Below are 15121 nucleotides of genomic sequence, written 5' to 3'. Positions count from 1 at the left end.
CCACTACAGGTGCAGTGATGAGTCCAAATTTGAAGTTTTGGATAAAGCTGTCATTAATGTGTACAGAGGAGGTTATGAAAGAGGTACAACAGTGAGTGTCTACAGCCAACCGTTAAAACACGGTGGAGGCTCTGTCATGGTTTGGGTTGCATTTCAGCCAGTAGTGCTGGAGATCTTGCAAAACACTGATTAATTTTTCAGTATGAAAATTATCCCAAATACACAGCTGTAAAAGGGTACCCGGAAAAGCCCTATGCAACACTATCATCAGCCATGGATTGGCCTCCCCAGAGTCCACACCTCAACAAGCAGTGTGGGAATATAATGACAGAGAATGGAACAAAAAGGCAGCCGACATTCAAAGAAGAGCTTTGAGTGTCCTTCAAGAAATCTAGAAAGCTATTCCTGAAAACTACTTAAAGAAATTACAAGAAATCTGCCTAAAAGAGTTCAGGCTGTTTTGAAGAATAAAGGTGATCACATCAAATATTTAGTTTCAAGCTTGTTAGAATATAAAATATAATTCCATTTGTATTACCTATTAGCCATTTTGCTAGGAAAATATACAGAACCGAGGGTTGGCTCAAGCATTTTGCACAGTACTGTTTATGATAACAGCTGTATGAGCATCTCTGTTTATGATGAGAATTGAACAGGAAAATGCAAAAATTTAAGAGTTAATAAGTTTAATTTCACAAAGTAGACTTCACTCTGCTTTGTGCATTAAATAAGAATGTAACAGCGCTTTGTGTAAAAAAAAGAAGTTTTTACTGTTGAACTCGGTCTAAATTTATAACAAATCTGTTACACCAAGCAAACATCCTGAATTGGCTTTTGGCACATTGTAGATTTTTTGTCATTAATATGATATAAAGATTTTAGTTGGAAAGCAGAATCGCCGTGAGTCTCTTTTGTTTGTATGCAATTTGTCATTTATTTCAAATTTTACAAACCAGTTTATGGCACAAAACAGTTTCTACACATTCAATTATTTAATTAATTCATGATATAGTCTCAAAGGAATTTAAACACAGCAAATTATGTCAAAAAATGACAGAAATTTGATAAATTTATCAATAATCTGAAATTTGATTTGATTATAAAAACTTAAACATTTGCTTTAACAACACATTATATTTCTGTAACATATATTAACTCCTGGTCTTGCAAATTGGACTGTAGTCACATGAATACTTATATTCATGTGCTTTTGTTGGAGAAATGATTGAATGCGTCTGTCCCGCTGACCAACTTTGTTGCATGAAACTTCCTTGGACGATCAGGATCCTAAGAAACAGAAGTAAAATAAGTAAGTAAAACAGTAAAACAGAAAAATACAAGATGAAGCTCTGATTCTTTCAAAACAGGGAAAAACGTCGGCCTTACCTCTGTGGGGTAAGCACAGGTGGGAACGTAACGGATCACAAACCCACAGCGTCTCTTTTGTGATGTGTTGGCATCACTTGCATGCACAAGGAGTCCATCGTGAATCTATATGTTAAAGAAACAAAAAGTCATTCATTCAACATACAATATACAATGTCTTTATCCTCATTAACAACCTTTTAAGTTAAGAATAAAACCGAACTCACAGACATCTGTCCAGCTAACAGAAGGCATAACACAGCTTCCTCCACCTGCACCAGCTCCTCTGGGATCTCCTGGTTCACTGACAGCATGTTCCCAGGGCGGAGGGCTTGGCGATGGGGCAACATGCCTGAGCAGTGGCTGCCAACAGGAGGCAAAGCTCAACACTGTGAGTAAGACTGCTGATTTTAGAAAGCACATTTTATAGCAAGTTGTATAAAAGAAAAACAAAACACTAAAGCAGATGAAATACCTGGGATAACCCGCAGGGCACCGTTTTCTTTTAGTGAGTCATCCAAAGCAAGCCACACAGAAAGAACAGGGCCGCCAGTGATACCCCAGTACCCGAACAAACAATTAGAGTTAGGCATAGGAAAGCAAAACAAACACATGTTTGCTTCTATGTTTGCTCAACATAGCAAAAGTAGCAACAGTCTTTTCTGCACTAGCATTGTCTTGTTACCCATCTCTCTTCATCGCTGTGTGCTACTCACCAAATTCCATCTCCAACTTAGAAAAGGCATCTCTTGCATCCCTCAGCTCTGACTCATTCAGCACAGGAAGTGCAGAGAGGAAGCCCTGCTGGTTGTAGCTCTCTCGCAGTTTCTCTGTGGATGCAGTCATCTCTGCAGGACTTGTCTCACAGACGATGGCTAAGGCTTTTTCAGAATTTATAATGTAGAAGCTGTTTGTTGAGGTGGCATTTAAGGGGTAGAGAAGATATAGAAAAGTTCCTGTTTTCCTTCATGTTTTCAGCGGCATAAAAATAAAAAAGTCCTGCCCACTTGCCACGATGGGTGAAAATAAACCATATAAACAATGTTTGTTCTGTGGACTAAAGCAGATTAAGAAAACACCCTACAGAGATGCAAAACTGACTTATTTTTCTGGAGTGGCAAAACCACAGTAAAAACAAGTAAAATAAGAAATGTATAACTTGGTGAAATGTGGAGAATGTACCACAGGGAAGCTGTACAGCTGTTATTATTAACCATAACTGCTGGAGTAAATGTGTTAATAGCATCATATCACATTCCATCCTTTTGAAGTCAATGAATACCAGAGCAGTGAATGATTTTACCAACCAGGAAAAAGAAAGGTGTGACATGTTGTAAAACAATAACATTTCAAGCAACATTAATTCATTGACTAATTTCCACCGCTTATCACAACCTTTTGTTCAACACGTTTTCTTCCTTGTCAGGAATTTACAGAATGACGAACCGATGAGACAAAGACATACTTCATATTGTGCATAATGATGGTGTGAAGACGTTTTATTTCTCTCCGTCCTTTCCTATTGTATCAGTGGTGCTGTGTAAAAGTTTTGAACCAAGCCTCTTCTTCTGTCCTTAAACAATAGGTAAAAATCCATGAAAGACTTGAGACAAGATTTCAAGAATACATCTGGTGCTTCAGTTAAACCATCTACTCTTCACTGAAGCCTCATCAGAAATGGTCTCTGTGAAGGGTGGCTGTCAAGAAGCCATTCATAATGAAGGGAAAGAGGGAGAAAAGGGTAAGGTATCCCGAATTATATAAGAAGTGGACTGACAGCTATGCCCATATGTAAACTTCTGAGCACATCTGTGGGCAGCAGGTCAACATAGACGTAAAACAGTGAGTTTCTACAGCAATCTGTAACACACGGTGAAGGCTCCGTCATGGTTTGGGGCTACATTTCAGCCACTGGTGTTTGGGCTCTTGTCCAGATTGATGTCACTGATGTCAGTGCCTCTTTTGATCCACCGTAAAACACCATCTGGAAAGCACCTGGTTGTGAACGGCTTAATTTTTCACCATGGCAAAAAATCCCAAACACAGTGCCAATGCAATAAAAGCATAACCTTGTAACCATAACCATAACTTATGTCATTTTATTTCAATGATAAAAGCTGATAAAAAGACCAAACTAGATTCAACAAAAGGTCTTGTGGGAAAATTAATAACAATATAGTTTATTCATAAACTGGAAAACAGGGATAAATGAGCAGCGTAGAAGCAATCCATCAGTTTGAGGATGCAGATCGGTTTCAGTGTGACAAAGAGCAGCTTCCACAGTGACTTCCTTCTATCACTTTGTTGCTGACAAGCAATTGTCCTTTTAAATATATCTGTGAAAATCAATGAATCAATGACCGAATAAACGTAACAACCCTTTAATACAAAGACAGGCAACCTTTCACAGTCTGTTACAAAAACCTAAAAGTATGCTGTGGAAAATCTTGTTTAGGAAAACCCCTCCAGTCACTCTTTGGTGACCTCTGGTTTCAGTGACGACAAAGATCACTTAGCAGTAAAAAGGTGCAGCAGCCCTAACTGCTTCCTTCAGACTGCAAAGATATTAATCTAAGGAAAAAAACCCACTCAACCTTCCTTGTACAACTTTCTGAAATTGCAAATAGGTTTGATGGTTCAGTGCAATGCGTCCACTGAAGAACCACATAAACGACACAGCTGTGTTGGTATTCTGAATCAATGTGAATACATGTATTAAAATTGATCATCAAATCATGCTTTATTTTATAATGTTTACTAATTGGCTAATAACTGCTTTGTATATTAGTCAATTAGTATTTATGAACATTACACAGATAGTTTAATAAAGCCACAACTGTAATTTATGAATCCATATGAGAATAAATAATTTGTAATGCATATATAAGCATTATTATGATGACTAGTATGACGCTAAACCTTATGTTAATAACATAACATAACACTTTGTCTGTGTTTGTGAGATGCCAGGAATGATCATTGATCAGTAAAAGCATGAATGTACTACGAAATATCCATAGTTACAACACCATGGTATATACAACATATGCCATTTAAACAATCTTTATTACACAAACTAATAAAAATATAATTGTTAGTGATATTAATTATCTGTATCTTTAATTAAACATTATAGATATTAAATGACCTTTTACAAAAAAGGGTTACACAAAAGTGAAAGATTCAAAGGGCGACTTAAATATGTTAATCCTAATAAAAGCATATTTACTCTTTATCGGAAACATGAAACGATGCAAGTGTGATGAACTACACTCATAAATCATGCCTGATTTTGACTAAACTATCTACACAGGCACATCTTCAACCAATATCAGTCCCGCATTGCTAAATTATTAAGTTATAAGTTAAGTTATGTGGGTAAGTGATTGAGTTAGCACAGCTGAAAACTGTCATGTTAAGTAACGACGTCATTATAGTTTCAAAAATATTCCTTAAAAATAAAAGAAAGAACCTTCTTCTGAAACTTGTCTGGTTATGTTTGTTCTAAGCGATGATGTCATACGTACAGCAGTGTGTAACTACTTCCTTTCACAAACCAGCACATTCGTGCACAAACAGTGAAGCAGTCAGCTGAGGATCTGTGAGGTGTTTGTTTAGCTCAAACTACAGTTTTTGGTTCACTCATCTTCTCAGTTCTGGTCTCCTACTTCTCTTTCTGTTCTTTTTGTTTCAGTTTCTCTTCGACTGTGAAGGGAACATTTCATAAGGTTGTTCTTTTTACACTATAAGGAAACTTCAAACTTGCAGCAGTGAGAGTTATGTACACACTGGCAAATGTTTGTGCTGAAGTGCTTAAAAAATTACATGAAGAGTTTTACTTTGTCTAATGATGCTTTTCCAGACGAGACTTAATACTCAAGATCCTTTGAGAGCTGCTGACACATTTAGTGAGTCTGATGTTACCAGGCACTCATTTTCTGTAAACATGGCTCACTTTCCCTCTAAGTGTCACACTGACTCTTTGTCCCTGTTTGGGTGCTTTGGGCAGAGTGGGTGGTGCTGTTTCCTTTTCTCTCCATTTTGTGGTCTCTTGTCGCCCCCTAGCAGCTGCTGCTCATTATTACAGCGGTGGATGAGCACAGGGTTTTTGTTTTCAGACGTCTTCTGTAACAGCAGCCTCTGCAGCATCTGTTTGTCCGACCGCTCCCTTCTGAAGTCATCCTCATATATCTTAAGCTGATGAGAAAAACACACGAGATTCCAGTGACAAACACATCTTTAAGACAGCTGAAAGGGGTTTAATCCATATATTTTTTCATTTGGAGCAGCTGTGGATTAATCATATATGCCTACTACAATATGTTTAAACATATTACATAAATAAAAATATGGCATTAAAGTCTCTAGTTTGACACTATAACCCAAAAGAAATAACCAGTCACTGCATGGATTTTCTGTTGCTTCACATTTATTTTGCAAGGTTTGCATCAAGATCAGATAGCAGGCAGGTTTCATAATCTTTGCTTAAGGGATTTAAGTATGAATGTGGGTGTGTTCGCCTGTGTGAGTGTGTACTCTTGTGCATAGACAAAAACACTACCTGTTCTTGCAGTAGTGCCACCTGTTGGCGCATCTCCTCTCTCTTCTTCCTCAGCCTTCGGTTCTCCTGCAGCGTGTGCTTGTGGTCGTTGTGCTCTGTCTGATATTCTGCTTCATATATCTCAGTCTGCTGACACAAGACAAAAACACGGCAGCGAGCCATCGTTAAAGCCGTATCTTGCAATCTGCGGACACTTATTATTATGAATGTCTGCGTGGCACAGAGCCACCACTTGGTGGTGCCGTTCACCGCTTCATTGAAGTCTCTTTCAGCATTAAGCAAATCTTTCCCTGGCAACAGTGAGTCGACATCAATTCTGCTCTCCTCTCAATAGAAACAGACACATTTCTGGAAGCTGTGCAGAAGAGAGCAGCCCACCTGACATCTCAGTGCCTCCAGCTGCTCTTTTAAATCATGCACTTCTTGCTTGGAGTTTTCCAGCACTCCCAGTGGGGAACTGCTGGCCTGGCCTTTTCGCTGATACTCAGCCTCTGGGCTGGTAGAAGCTGGGAAAAAGGAGGGTGAAGGGTTTTGCGCAGAGCCGCAAGACAGGTCAGGATGACTTCCGGGGCCCAGAGCTGGACCTCGCATCACAGTAGTAAAGCTTCCCTTTGATGGAAAAAAAAAGACAAAGAGATGAGCAACACTGTGATCATACAATTGAAAAAAAAGAAAAGAAAATGCACGATGTGATCAGGTACAGGTGAGACCCTCTGAAAGGAGCAATACCGGTTTGGCAGGTGTGAAGTCTCTTCCTGGGTGGTGCAACCTGCTCTCCAGCAGCCTGATATATTCTTGCAGCTCTTGGTTCTTCTTTAGCTCCTGCATCAATGCTTGCTCATAGTACTCCTTTGCACTCTGCAATCCCAAATATAGCAATAAATATCACACATGCAAACCACATCTATTATCGATGGCTATTTAAAACAGCCGCATGATAACTGTTTAGGAATCCCCTCGTCTGCGACACCCACTTCTCAGTATATAAGCAAATGCCCGGAATAAGTCGTGCGGTGGTGCGTTAGTGCTTAAAGTATTGTTGCATTTACCTGCTGATGTTCAACTTTGAGGAGCAGTCTGTTGTTTAGCTGTTTGATTGCGCTGTTCTCCAGCTCCAAAGCCTCCAGCCTGTGCTGTAGACGCAGCGTGGCACTGCGGTACACCTGGTCCCAGTCCTCGTTCAGCTTCATCAGCTGTGACACATCATCATGACCATCATCATCACACAACAGTCATTACTGCCAAGGCCTCCACTGCAGTAATCAATAGCTTCGTTCATTTAATCTTTACTGCCGTCACTCTGTCTGTCGTCACAACAATGCTGGCATCACAAACTGAAGCCGGGCACTTCATTCTTACTCTAAATGCATTAGAGTTACTCTCCCCCCCCCCCCCCCCCCCCCCCCCCCCCCCCCGGTTTCCTTTTTAATTAAGAAGCAACTAATTAAAATCAGGAAGACCAGGTTGTATAATAGTGAAAAACTGAACTCAAATGATGGTTCTTCACAGCTCTGCAGCAATTTTCACACAACACCCACAGTTCTCCTCTGGTTTTCAGAGAGAACTAAATGTAATTGCCAACATCAGCAATAAAATGCGGGCCGGCGGAGAATACGTGCCGGTTTTAATGCGATGCTGTACCTCCTTGTTGACTCTGCGGAGCTCAGTGTTCTTGTTGAGCAGCAGCAGCTTTTCCTGGTCAGTCGAGGTGACTGTCAGACTCTCTGTGATCAGAGTCACCTGCTCCTCTGTGGACAGCAGCCTGTCAGCCACGGGACTCTCCTCCTGCACCCTGCACACCGACACACAGATGCTGTTTACACATGCATACATACCAGAGGAGGATATGGAGTTTGATTTAAATAAAATCACGATGAAGAACATCAGAAAAGGATTTCCATTAATAAGCCAGCACATGTACACTTAAAAAAAAGTCAAGGTACTTTTGAACGCCCACTCCCGTAGAGTGCACTTACAGTGAATCGAATAGGAGCCATTATGCACACCCACGCACACACACACACACACACACACACACACACACACACACACACACACACACACACACAAATGCATAGTCACATTATGTACTCAAAATACTCAGGCACACACACACACACACACACACACACACACACACAGAGCGATGTTCTTCTCAGTGTCTCTCCTGGCATATCAAAGTTTGTTTACTATCCGATGTATCTGCGCATTCATAGCCCATGGAAACAACGTGGGTGATGATCCCTGGAAAATGCACTTTTCTATTGAACGGCACGCAGGAACGAAAAATATTTGCAAGGTCTAATTAGTCAAACTATCTTCCTTTCTACCAGCTCTGATAGGAGCTCTACTTACAAAGAAACAGCAAAGGGAGAGGCAGTCGAAAGGGGGAGAAGAAGCCCGAGGGTGGGGAGGTGGGGTATCTGCTCACAGAGGAACACACAAAACAGTGAACGCAGGCCGCAGGGCTTCTTAACACAAAAATACTGCCGCAACCTCACAGAGCTAAGTACTACAAAGAATAACAATTTGCGATCATACCTCATTCCCCTCAAGGCTAAACTCCTCCGCAAACACATGCTTTCATCCACTTATGTTCAGTGTCCTGCTATGTGAAAATCTGTGTTACACAATTTCAGAAAGCAGCAAGGCAATAGCCACAAATAGGAACATGGAAGTCTAATCATGAGCAAAATGGCACAATGGGTTAACTTTTGAAGCTATTACTATTATTAATTGTTATTTTATTAATTGTTAAAATAAAGAAATCTAACCATACATCCATTTTCTTCCATTATCCATTTCAGGGTTGCTGAAGCTGGTGCTGTGCAATACTGCACACATGGTATCAATCTGATACCAAGTAAATACAGGGCCAGTGTTGCTGATACAGTACTGATACCTGTGAAGACGGCGTATGCAGGAGAGAGCAGCGTATGCTAGTTCTCTTCTCGTGTCTAGTCCTTGGTTTCATCTCTGCTTTGTCATCAGTGTCTCTTGTTTTAGTCTGTCTAGTCTCCGAGTTTTGTTATCCTTTATCTCCCTGGTCATGTCCCCGTGTTTGTCTGATTTCCCTCTACTTTCATGTTTATTCATCTGTGGTCCAGTACTATGTGAAATTCATGTGTCTCGGTCTTGATCTAGTGTGCTGTTTCCTGTTTTACTTTGGTAGCCTCGTGTGTACCCCAGATGTGTCCATTCTTGCTTCTGCTGTGCATCTATTGTCTCCCTTTGTTCTTTGTCGTGTTCTCCCTCATGATGTATGAGTTTACATCCATGCGTACATCCCTACAGTAGTTTAGTTAGTTGCTGTTCTCTGTTGTTTTTTAAGTTCAATTCAATTCAATTCAATTCAATTTTATTTATATAGCGCCAAATCACAACAAAAGTCGCCTCAAGGCGCTTCATAGATACAGAGAAAAGCCCAACAATCATATGACCCCCTATGAGCAAGCACTTTGGCGACAGTGGGAAGGAAAAACTCCCTTTTAACAGGAAGAAACCTCCGGCAGAACCAGGCTCAGGGAGGGGCGGCCATCTGCTGCGACCGGTTGGGGTGAGAGAAGGAAGACAGGATAAAAGACATGCTGTGGAAGAGAGACAGAGATTAATAACAGGTATGATTCAATACAGAGAGGTCTATTAACACATAGTGAGTGAGAAAGGTGACTGGAAAGGAAAAACTCAATGCATCATGGGAATCCCCCGGCAGCCTACATCTATTGCAGCATAACTAAGGGAGGATTCAGGGTCACCTGGTCCAGCCCTAACTATATGCTTTAGCAAAAAGGAAAGTTTTAAGCCTAATCTTAAAAGTAGAGATAGTGTCTGTCTCCCGAATCCAAACTGGAAGCTGGTTCCACAGAAGAGGGGCCTGAAAACTGAAGGCTCTCCCTCCCATTCTACTTTTAAATACTCTAGGAACAACAAGTAGGCCTGCAGAGCGGGAGCGAAGTGCTCTAATAGGGTAATATGGTACTACAAGGTCATTAAGATAAGATGGGGCCTGATTATTTAAGACCTTGTATGTGAGGAGCAGGATTTTGAATTCAATTCTGGATTTAACAGGAAGCCAATGAAGGGAAGCCAAAACAGGAGAAATATGCTCTCTCTTTCTAGTCCCTGTCAGGACTCTTGCTGCAGCATTTTGGATTAACTTAAGGCTTTTCAGTGAGTTTCTTGGACATCCTGATAATAATGAATTGCAGTAGTCCAGCCTGGAAGTAATAAATGCATGAACTAGTTTTTCAGCGTCACTCTGAGACAGGATATTTCTAATTTTAGAGATGTTGCGCAAATGGAAGAACGCAGTCTTACATATTTGTTTAATATGTGCGTTGAAGGACATATCCTGGTCAAGTGTTGAGTAAAGCTGTGATTTTTACTTTACTTTTGTCTTCCTAGTTCTGCATTTGGGTGACAGAAACTGGGATTTTTGGAGATTTTGGTGATCTGGAATGCAAATGTACCTTTCTCTAAAGCACTTTGGGTTGGCTTATCTTGTTTAAATCTGTAAATCTGCTATAGGCTATAAATAACATATGTTATGTTTGTGGTATATTTCTTTTAATTTCCAAAAAATGATTATCTGGTTCGATCTGCCCACCTCTAGCTGAAGCCTATCTCAGCTGTCAGAGGTTGAGAGGGCGTAGCCAGGGCTGATAGAGATAGGACAGTGGGAATCCCCCCAAACCTGGCTACCAGGAAGTCAAAGTACATGTAAAAAGGCTACCTGATTCAAACCCTACTTGGACTTACTTGGTGCTCTGCGCTAACCTTTATTTAAATAGATAACTTTGCTGTCAGGTAAATCAGTTTCTCTAATGGGACTATACATTCTGTGTCCTCTCGTGATTATAGGAACAGTATTAAGGGAAGTCTTTTTTAAATTTATTTTCATTCTATGTCCAGTGTTACTAATTTTGGGCACCAGCAACATTTTAGTTTAGCTTAGCAACGACAAAACAAACCTCAAAAGTTCCTCCAAATACACCAGTGCCCTGTATAACCTCTCTTAGTAACCACAGTTCATTTAAAAACTATGCTTTTCTAAGAACTGCTGAAAGCCCTGGATAACAAAATAAATGTTGTTAACAACGCTCAGAACAGTGACTTTTTCCTTGTTCTCTGAAAAGGTGATATTTTCAAAAAACCTTGAGGAAATTCTGCAAAAGTTCCTTTGGTACGTTTAAAATGCTCAAAGCCTGTTCTGAGATTTGAAACGGTTATTATACAAAAAGCAAGTGTATCCATGGTTAAAACTGCTTGTCTAATTTTACACTGTGCCATCTGTCATATTTCTGGGCTCAACGAGAGCGCAAAGTCTTTAGCACCGACTGTTTATGGTCACTAATAGGGAAATCAGCTACAATGAACCCTCTGCTCTGCAGATTGGGAGGTGTAGTATGAGGGCAGAAGCTGTAAAGAAACACAATGAAATGAAACAGAGCCTAACTTTAGTGGCCACTGCGGCATTAAATACAAATGCACCCATGCCAAAAACCCTGTCTTGGCAAGCTAACGCTGTGTATTCAGCCATCCCACTGAAGCAACTATGCTCCATGTCTCCCTGATACGGAGCTTTTTCTCTTCCAGCTTTGACAGCCGATACACACTCCGTGACCCACTTTCACTAAGTTTTCAATCATATGCCATCTCGGAAGGACACCAAAATGCTACTGCCTTCTGCGGCAATATGGTAATTTACTGTCATGGCATACAATAAAGAGGTAGACAGAAAAAAATCTTTCCTTCTTGCTGGTAACACTGACAAATATCACTCTACTTGTGCGTGGGGTGGCCACAGTTAAAGCCCCACAGGAGGAGGCGGACGAGGCTGTTTTAAGACTCATCATATGGGTAAATACTGTGGTAAAGTGTACCCACCCCCCATTGAGAAGAAAGAATATTAGTCACACACATATGTTTTATATGTACCATAAAATAAGTGTAAGAAACATAAAAGACACTCAATTGATACTTTTTTTAAAGTTTGATTTCTTGACATTAAGCAAGAAATGACATTTTGGTGGTATTTCTATTTAAACCAAGTCTTGCAAAACAGTGAACTGAAGCCTACGTTTTTTTGGTGATCTCATGGGGAACTCCGCAGTTACTCTTTATTCCTCCTCTCGCTGAGGGGAACTTCCTCGTAAAACTACACAAATATCTTTAAAAACATGTCACTTAAAAGGACTTTATCTACAATAGGACTTTGAGTCTTTTTAAAGCATTTCTAAAATGGAAGGGCTTACAGGCACTGACGTGACGACTGTTAAAATGACACCTAAATATTTATTGTATACCTCGGGCTCTGAAACTATGTACTTTTTTAGGTGGACAGAAACTCAGCACCCCTTGTACACTATAGGTAGCCATCTATGCAATCCTGCCTACATAAATCTTACCATGAGTGGATTTGAGGCTGTGATTGACACGATTTACCGCATATTTTCTTGTTTTTGTTTCTATTTAATACGTAGAAGTACACACACACACGCACTCACACACACTTACACACTCACCATAACTCTTCTTCAGCTGATTTGGGTTCCTGTTGGCTCTGAGGAAGGCTGCTGTCACTCTTAGGTGAAGCATCTTTCTGTCCTCCTGTTGGTTCTCCTTCTGCTGCTAAAGATGATAACGAGGAGGAAGATGACAAAGACAGCAGATCTCCATCCATTATAAATCGAATATGTAAATCGTCATGAAGTCCTCAAACTAGTTGTTCTTCATACAGCCTCCCCGGCGTGTGTGGTGGAAAGTAAATACTGTCGTCTAGTATTGATACGTAGTGAAAAGAGGAAGTAGCCGAGACCATGAGCCACATGACGCAACGAATAGGAAGTGACAAGCTGTTCCAGCTCTTTGCTGAGGAGGGTCTGTCCCACCGTACTTTAGCTGTTGAAAGTATTGTAACCCCCCCACACATGTGACCACACATTATTCAAATGTTTTCTCAGTTGGCCTTTTTGGTTTAGATCATTTGGAGAATTTGGGAAACTCCAGTTAGTGTCGATTGTGTGAGTCTGTGCATGTGGGTCTGCGCTGGGGACTGCGTGCCCGTTAGCTGAGCTGTTTCTGAATAAGCAATTCAGAAAAGAGCTAATAGGTGAGGAGCTGAATAGATATGCATAATTTATGCATGATTATGTATTGTAGGACATGTAATTGATAATAATGGTAATGCATACATTTATTCATAACGCATAATGACAGAGTCAGGCTGATTGCATTCACCAGTCTGCTCATTACTGGGACTGAGGGAAATTGGCTGCAACAGGTTAATTAGTAAATCACAAGTTCATCCAAGGGACAATCAAGTAAATTAAAGGATTTTTGTTAATTATGTTCCTCTTAGTCAGGCTAAGCTGTCTTTTATTAACACTAAAGAAATTAATTTGACAACCTAGTGTGCTACACACTGTTTCCCATCGTGTCCGAGAGATTCGAGGCCAGTCGTGGTAAAAAAATGAATTCCTGAGAAACATTTTACGTACATACCAAACTGCAAATATAGTATTTTAGCATTTTAAGCATTCAAAGATCAATGGAAATAAATCTCCTGATCTTTTACCGGTAACTCATTAACTGATGACTACTTCCCAACTTCCTTTTTCCTTGTGACCAATAAATATTTTGTAACCACAAGAACAGTAGTGGCTCAAAGAGAGGCCGTTTCAGACTGTTTGTGTGACATTTTGGTCAAAGGCAATAAATCTCAGCAGCAACGTTTTGGCTAGAATGGGTCCCCCAAACATTTCATACACACACACTGTGGTTCAGTATGAAAACTGTAAACTACTTTTTAAGATAATTTGGATACATTTAGATGAGTCTGTGCTTGAATAACTGCACAGCTCGTGGGATTCTCACCCAGTGTTTGTTTACAGCTAGATATAGATATATATACACATACAACACATGCCAGATCTGTGCCAGCTTGCTCGAGGATTCTGACTATAGTGTCTGACCCGTTTGTACACAGATTGCCTTCCTGTCCACACGGTCAGTTATTTCCTTGTAAAGCATGACTTTATACTGTAGCTGATGGTTAGGGTCTGGGAGCCTGATAACTCTTTAATGTTTTTAATACCTTTTCAAATGTCAATTTCCAGTCTCATTAGTACTCATTTCAACTCATTTCAAAAAACAAAAAAAAGTTTAACACAGGACCCAACCACTTTGTGTCACCGGTAGTTATTTTGGCTATTGTCACTCAAATGTTGTGGCTGTAGACCACTGATAGCCGTTTCCATGGTGAATGCCCCATAACTTCTGTGGCATTTTTTATTGTTGCACTTAAAAAAAATACCAAAACCAGGAAACAGGAAATAACACTTCATACATCACAAGTTATTGTTCAACATTTTACTGTTACAAACATCTGTCTTTGTATATGTCGCAGTAAGTAATTCTGTTTAGCTGACGTTACATTTAGTGACTAGGCTGACATGAACCTAAACTATTGTTTCATTCCTAAACCTTTTAAACTACTTGTCTTAGTGTTACTTTGGTTTTAGTCCTTACACGTGTAAGTCAACCTAAGTATGGACCAGAATACTTAATTGTAGGGCTGTGCGATATGACCAAAATCTCATATCCAGATATAAGACATCCATCGTCCCGATAACGATATAAATCACAAAAATTTTACATTTTCTGTACATTCTGAGAATCGCGGGCAGCTCCACTTGTAAAGTGTTTCCAGCTGGGCGTCATGTACCTGAAGTCCAGTGTTTTAACTGATGCATGAAACTATACATTTTTAGACATAAGTTGTAACGGCCGCCGTTTTCTTTGTGAGTATTTATTACACGGCGTGTTGCGGGGAAAGCCTGTTCTAACGTTTGATTCTAAGGTTTATTTTTTAGCATTTTAGCATTTTTTAATTCTCATCCGTAAACAATCTGTTCTTTCACGTGATTCAGTTTATTTTGAAAAGTCTCAACAGGATCTTGAGCTTTATTGTGAAAGGTTTATGTGGAAGATAAACAAGCGGACACGCGATGCTGTTACCGTCTTTGTTGCTAACAACAACGCATAAAAACAGGCCTTGTCCGTTGGTAGTGTGGTTATATTAAATATAAGAGAAAGAGAGAATTTTAAGAAATTAATATAGCCATTACAGTGATGAAAAAATATTGCTGTAAACGGTTTATTTTGCGACACCACGAAACAAACAATAGCGTAAAA

General features: G+C 40.0%; 2 protein-coding genes across 2 annotated transcripts; both read right to left on the bottom strand.

The window, feature by feature from the left end:
• Window positions 1-771: 771 nt before the first annotated feature.
• Window positions 772-1765, bottom strand: LOC146524437 (uncharacterized). The gene is made up of 3 exons (XM_085178840.1): window positions 1593-1765; window positions 1387-1491; window positions 772-1287 (listed from the first exon to the last, which is right to left on the bottom strand). The coding sequence occupies exons 1-3, from the start codon at window positions 1713-1715 to the stop codon at window positions 1201-1203; spliced, it is 315 nt and encodes a 104-aa protein (XP_085034966.1). The 5' UTR covers window positions 1716-1765; the 3' UTR covers window positions 772-1200.
• An 859-nt stretch (window positions 1766-2624) lies between these two features.
• LOC146524436 (uncharacterized) lies at window positions 2625-13105 on the bottom strand. The gene is made up of 7 exons (XM_085178838.1): window positions 12451-13105; window positions 7568-7718; window positions 6976-7119; window positions 6656-6784; window positions 6305-6535; window positions 5927-6052; window positions 2625-5562 (listed from the first exon to the last, which is right to left on the bottom strand). The coding sequence occupies exons 1-7, from the start codon at window positions 12606-12608 to the stop codon at window positions 5335-5337; spliced, it is 1167 nt and encodes a 388-aa protein (XP_085034964.1). The 5' UTR covers window positions 12609-13105; the 3' UTR covers window positions 2625-5334.
• Window positions 13106-15121: the final 2016 nt, after the last annotated feature.

Source organism: Neolamprologus multifasciatus, chromosome 2, assembly GCF_963576455.1.
Source record: "Neolamprologus multifasciatus chromosome 2, fNeoMul1.2, whole genome shotgun sequence".
Taxonomy (NCBI): domain Eukaryota; kingdom Metazoa; phylum Chordata; class Actinopteri; order Cichliformes; family Cichlidae; genus Neolamprologus; species Neolamprologus multifasciatus.
Note: the sequence above shows the minus strand (reverse complement) of the source record. Positions and strands in the feature narration are given on the sequence as shown.

Bases quoted from the DNA above. Each gene is read 5' to 3' on its own strand.
- LOC146524437 (XM_085178840.1), bottom strand. From the start codon at position 1,715: ATGTTGCCCCATCGCCAAGCCCTCCGCCCTGGGAACATGCTGTCAGTG. The intron at 1,492-1,592 runs GTGAGTTCGGTT...TTTAACATATAG, and splicing joins TGTTAGCTGGACAGATGTCT to ATTCACGATGGACTCCTTGT. The intron at 1,288-1,386 runs GTAAGGCCGACG...TCTGTTTCTTAG, and splicing joins CCTGTGCTTACCCCACAGAG to GATCCTGATCGTCCAAGGAA.
- LOC146524436 (XM_085178838.1), bottom strand. From the start codon at position 12,608: ATGGATGGAGATCTGCTGTCTTTGTCATCTTCCTCCTCGTTATCATCT. The intron at 7,120-7,567 runs GTACAGCATCGC...GATGTGTCACAG, and splicing joins TCCGCAGAGTCAACAAGGAG to CTGATGAAGCTGAACGAGGA. The intron at 5,563-5,926 runs GTAGTGTTTTTG...TTTTCTCATCAG, and splicing joins TGGCACTACTGCAAGAACAG to CTTAAGATATATGAGGATGA.